Genomic DNA, 12301 nt, shown 5'->3' with positions numbered 1-12301 from the left:
GACTAGTTTGAGCCTATCAGGTGAGTGATGTGTGTGTGGGAGGTATAGAAAGGCAGCGGTGCTAACGAAAAGGTGAACTTGTGAAACAACATGGAGTGTGGCAGCTTAGGCCTTCTTGGGTATAAACCATCAGGCAGGTAGTAGGCTGGAGAGGGAGACAGGGCCACATATTCTGTGAATTAAGTCTATTTCATAATATTTTCATTAGTATAGAAATATTGCCATGTGCCACCTGGCTCACTTGAAAATGCTGTGTTCCATTTTCTCTTATTCTGAGAGCCCAGCTTCTGTATTTGTGTTTTTTGCTGAAGATCCAACCAATTTACAGATACTGTCATTTTCTCTTTCTTTTTGTCTCTCTTTCTCTATATCTTTATGTATCTTTACCTTTCTGTATTTACCTGTGGTTGAGTGCACATGTGATTGATGTAGACTTTTGACCATAAAACTGTTTTTAACAAATGAGTTGATTTTTCTGATTCTTGGAGTACTATTGGTGGTTTTATTTATTTATTTATTTATTGAGAAAATCTTGCTCTGTTGCCTGGGCTGGAGCGCAGTGGCACAATCATGGCTCATTGCAGTCTCTGCCTCCTGGGTTCAAGTGATTCTCGTGCCTCAGCCTCCAAGTAGCTAGGATTACAGGAGGTAAAAATAGCCGTGCCATCATGCCCAGCTAATTTTTGTATTTTTAGTAGAGACGGGGTTTCACCATGTTGTCCAGGCTAGTCTTAAACTCCTGATCTCAAGTGATCCTGCCGCCTCAGCCTCCCAAAGTGCTGGGATTACAGGCGTGAGCCACCATACCCAGCCCTATTGGTGTTTTTTGTTTTTTTTTTTAAAAAAAAAAAAAAAAAAGCTTTCCCTGGATTTATTTGACAAGCCCTCTTTTAGGAGAGATGAAGCTGTATTTGGACATTAGTCCATTCATTAATCCATTCATTTTCTCTTCATCGTTCAGCCCATATCCCAAACACCATTTTATCTGTAAGTTTCTTGGCCCTCCTCTTGTTTCACATAGGAGGACCCATTGTGCCTTCTCATTCTCATCCTCTTGCACTCTCCTCCAGGAACACTCTCCTCTATTCACCCTGAGCTTCCAGGCTTTTCCTCTAAAACCTGTGCTCCTTGATGTCTGTGACTTTGTACATGCTGTTCCTGGTACTTGGAATGCTTTCTCCCACTGTCTTGACATAATCACACTTACCTTTTAAGTCCTTGCCTAAATGTTACCCACTTTGAGAAGCCTCATTTGAATTCTCCAAGTAGAATTAAAATTATACTTTTAATTTTACTGCTTTCCTGTAGTTGACTTTTTTGTTTTTCCTTTATTCTAAACTTACTACCATTTCTTGGCTTTTATGTTTCCCCCAAATAGACTGTTCGTCTCCTTGATAGCAAGGTCATGTCTTATTCCAGAAGTTAGCTCGGTGCCTGGCGTTTGACTGATGCTTAATATGTTTATATTGAATAAATATTTACTTACTGACTGAATAGAAGATCCAGATACTTACTGTCTTTTGAAGAAGAGCTGGGGGAACCTCAGTCGTTAGAACTTGAAAGAAAAATAGCCTAGAATTTTGGCTATAGAATTATACCTCTATAGTGATAAGGAGAGGACAGTGTTTTCTGCAATGGTATTAGCTTCAGCTCCCTTTTAATTTTTGCTTTTGAAGCAACTAGTTGCTGATATTCAAACAAAACAAAACAAAACAAAAATCTGATCAATATAACAACTCTAATACCCAGGAGTTTGTAAGTGATTTCTCCTGGCCTGTGACATCATGAGACTCTGCAGCCAGGGCCTCCCCCGCAACATATGAGAACAGTTGTTCTTTGCAGATGGGGAAAGGAATGGGTTCCAGATATGAGGTCACCGTGTGAAATATACAACACTGTAAATAAGATTTTCATAGGCAGAGAAACAGAGTCCATCTGCTGCTTGATATAAACTTTATGTGTGCTGGCCTTACTGGGTAAGGTAAAAGGCCAGACAAAGGATGTTTTAATGCCGATGGAGAAAATTAAGTTTATATAATTAAGAAATATAACATAAATTAAGAAAATATTAGAAATACTTAGAAACTTTTGTTAACTTTTGTATTCAAACTCATCTCTTTTGACCTCTTTTTTTTCTCCCCATCCAGAGAAGAATCCTTTTATTGAGAGATAGTAGGGGGATTAAAAAAAAAATAGGGGTAGAATATCTTTATTTTGTTTTCAATACCTTAACTAATACTTTGACATTTCATTAGTATTTTTTCCTATGTGGGAAGAGGAGACCACAGTACTCTTTCCAGTTTGAAACTGACAATAACAATAACACATGATCATGTATGTGTAGTTTTGAAGTTTAAAAAAATAATAAATTCTCACATCAAAAAATGTATTTTATTTCTCTTTTCTTAGGTAGAGTACTGAGAGGTTGTTTGAGATGTTGGGAGAGATGAGAGTAGGGGATAGACAAGCCTGGAAGGGGCTCCAGTTTGGGGTGATGATCAAGTTGACATGGGTATGAAGATGGTAGAATTGGCTGTTTCGGATCCCAAATGATGCTTTGGCTAAAGAAAGTTCAGGCTACATCCCCAGAGCTGCCTGAGGCATGATGTCAGAGTTTCTCTTAGAATAGAATATTGGTGTGAAGTTGTTATTGGCGCTCTGAAAAAAATCCTGGTACAGGAAGATAGAGGACAGGATGAGCTAGTTTCTAGGATCTCCACCATTTGTTAAGAGTGAAATCAGGCAGGGTGTGGTGGCTCACACCTGTAATCCCAGCACTTTGGAAGGCTGAGGTGGGAGGATTGCTTGAGGCCAGAAGTTTAAGACCAGCCTGGGGAACATAGTGAGACTTATCTCTACAAAATAAAAATCAGTTAGGCATGGTGGTGTGTACCTGTAGTCCTAGCTACTGGAGAGGCTGAGGCAGGAGGATCGTTTGAGCCCTGGAGTTGGAGGCTGTGGTAAGCCATGATCATGCCTCGTCTCTAGCCCGGGCAACAGAGTGAGACCCTGTCTCAAAAAAAAAAAAGAGTAAAATCAGCTTGGGGTTGAATTAAAGATGAAGGGAATAGATGTGATATTATAGCGGAATGCCCAGTCACTTAGATGGGAGAGATGATAATCATAACATTAATACTGGGGTGATGAGAGAACTTTAGCTCTGCAGGCATTAATTAATTAATTAGTGCAACAAACGTTTCTTGACATCTTACTCAGTGCCAAGCATATACCAATGAGCAAGACAGGCAAGTCACTGGGAAGGTAGGCAAAAATAGCTAAAGAAAAAGACAAGAAATTATAGACTGTGATCATTGCTAATAAGGAAATGAGAAAGGCGAGAGAGAATAATTAGAGAGAGCCTCTTTAGTAGGGTGGTTAGGGAAAGCCTCTATACAAGGTGATCTCTCTGTGAGGTATCTGAGATGAGAATGAAGCAGCCATTTGAAGAATTAGGAGAAGAACATAGGTGGAGAGCTCAATTAGTAGAACAGCAGCAAGCTGAAGAAGGCTTGGTGTTTTGAGAAACATTGTGAGCAAAGGGAGTTCTATTATGGGGCAAGTGGAGAGTTAGGCAGCAGCCAAGTCATATAGGGTCTCCAGGCTGTGCTGGAGAATTGAATTTTGTTCAAAGAGCAGCAGGAAGTCACTGAAGGCTGTTAAGCAGGAGAAGAAAACAATCTGTTTCATGCTTTGAACATATCTCTTTGGGAATTGTGAGATGAATAGACTAGATTGGAAGCTGAGAGGCCACTCAGGAAGCTATCAAAGTAAACCAGGTCAGAAAACATGGAGATGGGAACAAGAAGGTGGCAGTGAAGATGAAGAGAAGTGGATGGATGGATGTGGGGCTAGAACTGATATGACATGATTAGATATGGAAGGTGAGGAAGAGGGAGACATCACTGATGCCTGCTGAGTTTTTGAGTTGAACAGCTAGCTGGATGATGTTGCCATTAACCAAGACAGAGAAGAGCAAGGGTTGGAATGTGGTGCTGAGTTTTTGGGTGAGACGTACAGCTGGCATGCATGAGTGAAGAGGCCCTGGTGCTGACTGTGACAAACAGAGAGAGAGACTGTTCACAGTGGTTGAGAGCACGGGCTCTGGAGCCAGACTGTCTGGCCTTGAAAGTGATGTGAAAGCAGGCAACTTTCTTAACCTTTCAGTGCCTCAGTTTCCTCATCTGTAAAAACAAGAATAATGGTATCTACCTCATAGGATTGTTGTGAGGGTTAAATTAGCTGATCGATATAAAGCTCTTCAAAGAGTGTGTGGCATGTCGTATACCTGCACAAGTGGCACTTGAGTTTTGTTTTTATTACTATAAAAGGAGCATCTGTTATTCAGGTTAGGCAGTTGCTGCCATTTGGAGAACCCTGTCCAAAGCTGTTAGATCTTACAATTTTTCATGAAAATCTGGAAATACGTATTTTATATGTGTGAAATTCCTCAGTTTTAAGGACTCTCAAGCCAAATACAGTATGTTTGCGATTGCCAGTTAGACTGATTTAGCCCAGTTGTGTGGTGTTTTTCTATGGTACTGTTCAGCTGCTTGGGTATAGGAAGGGAGAAAGAAGACAGTTGGGGTTAGTTGAGAGAGGGGGTCTTTGCTAGTTGAATATCAGAGTAAGCAGTTTGTTCAGGATTTGCAAGATTAAGAGATAATGACCGGCCATGGCAGTCAGGTGGCCAGAGAAGGGAGTAAACAGAGTAGGGGGACAATGAATGAAAAATATGGTCATGGCTTTGGGTTGGAGATCTTAGTGAAATTGAATAATTTGAAGTGGGGTTTCTACCATAAGTAGACAAAGATTGCCATTGGAAAGTGTGATATTTGAATTTTGTTTTTCTTTTTTTTTTGAGGTAGCATCATTAGTAGGGCTGATGGGATGCAGGCTGTGAACATGGGAGAGAGTAGGTGGAGCAGGGGAGCAAATGGTAGAGTGACAGGCTAGGGTTGCTTGGTCCTCAGTCTGGTTGTAAAGTCCCGAATATATATGGGAGTGAGGATAGAGAAGAAGGCAGTGAGCTGCCAGTCAAAATGTTAGTGAATTAGAGCTTTGACCCACCTGAAAGTTTGAAGAAGACGGCACCAAGGAGGTGCTAATGACATGAATTTCAAAGGGTCTGGGATTTTTGAAAAAGGATGGAAGAAAAAATACTTTTAAAGCCATGATGAGGAAGCAAAGAGACCTTCCACCCTTGGTCCCTGAGATACATGGGGTATGAGAGATAAAATAGGCTCCCTTTGAGAGCACTCAAGGAAAGCAATAACATCAGGGAACAGCCAGGTTTCAATTGAGGTGAAGAATCAGGAGCATCCAGAGAAGAGATGGAGGATATGGGATCCTCACTGATCAAGTTCCAGGCCTAGGGAAGTGCTTTAGGAAGAAGATGGGAGATAGGCGATAGGGTCAGGTTTGAGGATGGCTATAGAAATGAAAGTTGTGGACTTTTGTAGGTGACTAAGACAAGGCATCTGTGGGAAGTATCCTTTAGTTATAAAAGATCCTTTTTTTTTTTTTTTGACAGACGTTACTGCCAGCTGCTTGTGTCACTACTGCCAGCTGCTTGTGTCAGGCTATAGGAACAACTCTGGTCTGCTGCGGAGCTCTGTGGGTTCTTCTTTCTTAGTATGATCTGGATTCTCTCAAGGGCTCTGTTTCTGAGGTTCAGTTCTTCAGAGTTATGCTCCAGTCAAATTCACAAATGCTGTTGTGGACCAAGGTTTCTATTCTTCCTTGTGGTGCTTTTGCATATATCAGTAAGTTTGGGATAGAGAATCAAGGGTAAAATCTTCAAGGTCTTTTTAATATCTTTTCTTTTAAATAGAGCCTAGATGCAGCCCTGAGCAACCTGTCTCTTTTCCCTGGGCCCAGCCTGGCCTGACTGCCCTGCAATTTAAAGGCATTTTCAAAGCTAGAGGCATTGTCATCTCTGTACTTCTTCATATGCTGAGCTACAAGGGATGATAGAAGAACAGGAGTTGAAAAAAAAACTTAGGCCAGAGAAAAGCATCTGGAATCAGGAAATGAAATTTTTAAACATTTAATTTCAGTGAATTGACTTTCATTTGTTTGGAGTCCCCTCACCAGACTGTAAGCTCTGTGAAGGTGGAGACTGTCTGTTGTTGGTCTCCATTGTACCCCCATCACTTGACATGGTGCCTGCCATGCTATTCGTTAGGAAATATTTGTTGAGTGAGTGGATGAATATTTAGAATAAATGTAATTTTTTCCCTCCTTCCCTCAACAAGAAACAGCTGTTCTGCAAGTAGATTTACTGTCACACTCCTAACAAGGGACTGGCCTTGGAGAGCTTTGCCAGCCTTATCTCCTGGTCCCTCCCTCTTCTATGCTAGGCAGAGTTATTGCACAATGGAGAAGAGTTAATGAGTGCCCTCTTAACCACTTTTGCTAACACAGTGTCCTCTACTCCTCATCTGATTTATTTGCAAAGTTTGCTCTTCTGTAAAGGATTAGATCAGACACCATCTCTGAAGCCTCTTCTGGTGCCCCCCGCTATGAAAGTAAGCTGTACCTCTGCTTTATGTTTTCCTTTAAAATAAGGCTGAACTTAATTAATCATTATCTTCCCCATCATTGTGTCTCAGGGTCTTGAATATAGTCAGTACTCAACAATTAATTATTGAATTAAGGACTGAGTGATCATTTGTAGTAGTCTATTTGAATGTTCATGATATTATAAACTGTGGCATGGACATTTGTAGTTTAAATTTGGTACAGCACAGAAAGAAATTATTTTCTGCTTTATGCCCTTGCCTGTTTTGTTAATTATGTATCTTTGAGTCTTTAAATGTTTTAGGGGGGAATGTTATTTAAAATACTTTCTCAAGATATCCTTTGAGTCTGGCTGTTAGAAAAATAACTGCTTCCATCCATGTGTTCCAGTGGACTGAGACTACAGCTGGAACCTGGGGAGCGTTACAGCTTCCTGCAAGAGCCTGAAATACTGAACTGCTATTGAAGAGGCCCCCACCTGCACCCCTGTGTGTAAATAGAAGCAGACCCTGATTTGGTGCTGGAATAACATGAAGTTGAAGGCAGACTGGGTGGCCTGGCTGTTGGAGCCAGGATTCCAGTTTGCATTAAGAGCTGGTTATGGACCATTTTGAATTATTGACTCATTCAGCTCTGCAGAGGGGCCAGGGTAAAAAATAATGCATCCAGTTTCTTGAGGCTCAGTATCCAGGTTGGAAATCAACCTGTATCCCAATTTGAAAATTGTCACAGAAGCAAGTAATTGTGGAAAGGTCTTGGAACTGGGAGAATAAAAAAGGCCTTTGTATAGTGAGGCATGATCCCCAGGTAATCTTATTTGTAAAGTCAAGGTTTAAATTTGAAGACTAGCATATAGGGTCACCTAAAATCCTAACAGTTGTCACTTTCCCACTCCGTGCCAAGCTCTGTTGTTTCTCACTTTTGCCTGTTCACAGCAAGGTGCCAGTCTAAGCTTTCTCTTTTTGATGGAACCCTCTATTTCATATATCAACAGAAATTGTGTTTCCTGCATTTAATGAATAGTTCTTATACATCTAACTTGTTTTCTGAATTGAACTGTTTAATTTTAAAACTTTTTATTGGAGAATAACATACATATGGAAAAACCATAAATATCTAGCTAGATTTTCACAAACTTTATTTTTTGTTTTAAAGGGTATATTGAGAATTAATCCAAAGAAGTTTCATGAAGCCTTCATTCCTTCCCCGGTAAGTTCAATAACTTTATAATAAACTTAATGTCACATTTAATATTTTAGATGTGCTCTGAAACTGAAATCATACATTCTAACTAAAAAGCAGAGTAGTAAAACAAAATTGAGGATGGGCAAGGATTTGTTTCAGATTTAAATAAACAGAATTTTCTTTTGGTTAACAACCCCTTCTGCCAGTCTTAAAATCGCATGCCAAATGAAAGGGATGGCATTTGTTAGAAGGCTGCAGAGAGCAGCTGGACCCAGGCAGACTACCCACCAGTTTGTATAATTGGACGCCCTTGGTTTATGGCTTAAAAGGGTTTATGGTTTTTTCCACTGATTTAAGTTAATCTTTCCTAAACAAATATGCTATCTACTTTGGATCTACTGCATGAGCTAATCTGAACATTTGTCCAAAAATAACGTGTAATGCTTTTTATTTTGGGGGTCAGAATTTCTCACTTCACTTTCATGCAGGTGATAGAACTTTGTACAGGGCTCTTTCCTGTTGGGTCTTTAGACTCTTTCTTACATATATGACTCGTTTTAAGAGACTCTTTCTACTTAGGTTCACACTGACATATAGTTAGCAGCAGTTCTCTAGAGAAGTTTTGACTGAGCCAAGCTGGGAAAGCAATATTCTTAAATTCCTGACCTAACTTTTCCAGGATACCATAAATAGAATAGCTATAGAATCGTAGATTTTTCACAATAAAAGAGACCAAACTTATGCTTATAGATGAGGAAATGGAATACATATATTTCAGTTAACATTTTATTATGTTAAATGACAGTAAGTAAGTTCAGTGAGAATATAAGTTCAGTCATGTACTTTATAAATGTTATTATTACAGACTGAGCATCCCTTATTTGAAACACTTGGGACCAGAAGTATTTTGGATTTAGATTTTTTTTTTAAATTTTGGAATATTTACATTATATTCTTGGACTGAAATCCAAAATGCTTCAGTGAGCATTTCCTTTGAATGTCATGTCAGTGCCCAAAAAGTTTTATATTTTGGAACATTTCAGATTTTATATGCTCAACTGGTATTATTGTTATTGGTACCATAACCTTATGACCTATTCTCAAGCAATTCCCTGCCTTCTGAAATCCAGGGACTCACATTGCATCCAAGTTCAAGTCTTGCACATTGAATTAGATAAAAGGCATCACTGACTTTCACATTACTCTCTCTCTCTGTCATATTCTGTTCCTTTGAGAGAAGATGGCATATGTCTTGCCCCTGGAACTTGAATTGTAAAATTGGACTGTAGAATTGAGGGTCTGCTTTGAGGTGGTAACTTGGCTGCAAGAGCAGTTCTCTCATACACTGGAAGTGCAGTTTACATAGGTATTAGATTCCAGAGTTTGCTTGTAAGGTTAAATTTACATCCAGGAATCATAAAAACTACCCATGAAAATCTCTCAGGAAGGTGCTGTGTTGGAGACGGATACACCATCTCTCATAAGTCCTGCATAACCAATTTTTTTTTCCCGTTAGAAAGAATGACTTTCTTTAAGAATATACCAGTTAAAGGAACTTGATTGTATTAGGAGACCTCATGTATGAAAGACACAGATTTTTAAGCATGAAAATATCACTCAGTGTAGTAAGTTCATCCTGAGAGGAAGCTGGGAACTGGGTAGATTCAGACCTCTTGTCTCTTGTATGTGCTGAAGTTTGCTCTTATTGATGGGAATGATAAGGGGAACTATAGCATTTTGAAAATTTTGCTGCTTCCTCTCTTCCCTGATTACATGATAGTCAATTTCCTTAAGTTAAATCCCTATTGGGTTTGCTCCTTGCAAGTGTGGGACCTAAGACAGAGGTAGAAAAGAAAGCATATATACCTTAAATCAAATACTGAAAAGTTAGACATCAGACTAATCATCAAATAAAATATATTATTCCATATATTCCATGTGGGAATAGACAAAGTCTATTCCTTGCCAAATATACCTCCATATACCTGGGTTCAAATGTAGAATTCTCAGATTTCTTGCCACTCCATGCTGAAACATGGCTCCACCTCTGGGTTGCCCCTCTTCCCTTCTCAATGCTAGCTTCCTGTCCCCTTGTGACTACCCTGCATTCACTGAGGGCCCTTTCATGCGCAAATGTGAACATTCCTGTCCCACATATCTAAGCTATATCCATACCCATTAGAAATATCTGCTCTTTAGCCAGCCTCCACGTTGAGGGGGTGCCACTGGTGGTGGGAAAGTGCCTGTATATATCCTGGAGGTGGGTTTGGGGCTGGTTATTTTAGGGAAGCACATCCATTTGGCCTGTAAACTCCTTGTCTGATGGGGTGGGGTGTGGCTGGAGCAGGGTAGAACAGAGGTTCTATGGATCCTGCAAGCTAAATTCATGTGATTTACATCTGCAAATGATACATCTCCATGGCCTAACCTGGCTTGTTAAAGAAAGCTAAGAAGCAAAAGCAAAATTTGGTGATGTTTTAAAAGCTCATAGTTGTTCTCCTACTTAAAATTGTATTCTTGGTATGTCCTATTTAGGGATTTTTAGACAGTTGTGATATTAGGGTTGGCTTATTTCTGTGCCTCTTTTATTTGGCTTCTGTTGGAGTAGTAATATTGTCTCAGAGAGAGAAAAACAATTCACCTCTAGGTAATTTTTTTTTTTTGAGATGGAGTCTTGCTCTGAGTGTAGTGGTGCAATCTCGGCTCACTGCAACTTCTGCCTCCCGGGTTCAAGCAATTCTCCTGCCTCAGCCTCCTGAGTAGCTGGGACTATACACGCGTGTCACCACACCCAGCTAATTTTTGTATTTTTAGTAGAGATGGGAGTTTCACCATGTTGGCCAGGATGGTCTCGATCTCTTGACCTTGTGATTTGCCTGCCTCAGCCTCCTAAAGTGCTGGGATTACAGGTGTGAGCCACCGTGACCGGCCCCACCTCTAGGTAATTAAGAATAGATCATAAAAACAACAATCAGGGCCCAATTGCAAGTGATTGTAGACTCTCTAGTTTTGGACATGGTACTAGTTCTACATTCTTTGCTTCGGTTTTCAGAAGCATTACAGAAAACAATTCAGGGCAATAACAGGGGCAACAGATTACTCATATATAAAGCCCACAACCACCTGTGGTCTGGATTTCTGAGTATACATAGCTCATGTCCGTGTCAAATGTGAACTTCTATGAACTGCAAACTTGACTCAGGTTCAGTATAACTTCTACTGATAGAAAGTTGATTTTCATTTTATGACAAATATAAATTATATGGGATGAAAAATGCCCACAGATAGACTAGGAAGGAGAATGTCAGAACTAGGGCCTAAATGCTACCTGCTTAACCTAGGAGAATGAAGGCAGGAATAAATATTAAAGAAGATGTAGCTTTTGCTTTAACAAAGGACATACAGTGGTTTCCTTATTTGTAAAATGGGATGGACGAAATATTCTCCAGTGTTCCTCACATTCTAAAGTTTTTAGATTGGCAAAAATAGAGATTTGATTAAAGTGTTTAGGTTTGCTCTTACTGACTCTAAAAATGGTTGTGAATTTACACAATGTCATTTGCTATGCTGAAGTATCTCCCTAGGTCCACAGGCGAAGAACAGTGAATTAGTCATTAGGTATAAAATGATACTTTGTTTTGAGGGAACTTGACTTAGGTTCATTATAATTTCTACTGACAGAAAGTTGCTTTTCATTTCATGACACAACTGAAGTATATGGGATGAGTAACTTACGTGTACTTGCTAGTTTTGTGAGGTTCTTAATAAAAATGAAATGCAGACTGTGAGTAAAATCATGTGACTTTCAAGCAAACTAAGATAAAATGATAGTATTGACATGCCTTTTTATCCTATTTGGGGATAGGATAAAGAGGAGAAAATGGATCAGATGGAAAAACCTGTCATTTTTAAAAAGGACAGTTTCTATTCTGAATTATGTAGGTCTAAGAAGCTCTTTAACTTTTAAATGCATCTTGTCATGGGAGGCATCCTTTGTACAGCGGTAGAGTTTATTTCTGGTCCATCAATGAGGGATGCTGTGACCATCGTGGCATACTTGTGTTGTTCTCCTTCCCCCAATCCCCTAAGTCTTTAGTTTGCTTAATGCACACCCACCCCCCCAGTTCCTTTATTTTTCCTCCAGGGTTGTTCATGTTCTATTTTTCTTTCTTTCTTTTTTTTATATTATCTATTACTCTTTCTGATGGCTAGAACAAGACTTCTGGCATCCAAACAAAGAGCTGAAATCTTTGGCCTTAAAAAGTAGTTAAACGGGATGACTCATACTTTTAATATTGAGCAATTCACAAGCTTAGCATCTTTAAAATAAGAGATTCAGTGACAGATCAGTCTTCTCTATGAATCAAGGAAGAGCAGTGATGCAAGAGTAGTGATGCAGTAGCTGTAGATTTTTGTTCAGCTCAGCCTTGCTTTCCTTGTTTTTTTTGGGATAGTAAGGTGACAGTACTATCATCCTATCAATCTGAAATCTCTGAGCTGCCAAAAGGTGTTAATAGCTGCTTATAATAGAGGCATTTCATTTCATATGTTTGACACATGAGTATGGGTTAGGGTGACCTCCAAACAGCCCACTTTT

General features: G+C 39.6%; 1 protein-coding gene across 4 annotated transcripts in view; it reads left to right on the top strand.

Moving 5' to 3' along the window:
* The window catches only part of DIS3L2 (DIS3 like 3'-5' exoribonuclease 2), a 392467-nt gene that overhangs the window by 54132 nt on the left and 326034 nt on the right, over positions 1–12301 (top strand). For all 4 annotated transcript variants that reach the window (XM_012434086.2, XM_012434085.3, XM_012434084.3 and 1 more), the window contains exon 4: positions 7675–7728. In XM_012434086.2, the coding sequence (XP_012289509.2) occupies positions 7675–7728 (54 nt within the window). The remainder of the gene's footprint in view (positions 1–7674; positions 7729–12301) is intronic.

Source organism: Aotus nancymaae, unplaced genomic scaffold (genome assembly GCF_030222135.1).
Source record: "Aotus nancymaae isolate 86718 unplaced genomic scaffold, 86718_ANA_hifiasm-v0.15.2.pri h1tg000008l, whole genome shotgun sequence".
Classification (NCBI taxonomy): Eukaryota; Metazoa; Chordata; class Mammalia; order Primates; family Aotidae; genus Aotus; species Aotus nancymaae.
The sequence above is the reverse complement of the archived record's forward strand: the minus strand, read 5'-3'. Positions and strand labels throughout refer to the sequence as shown.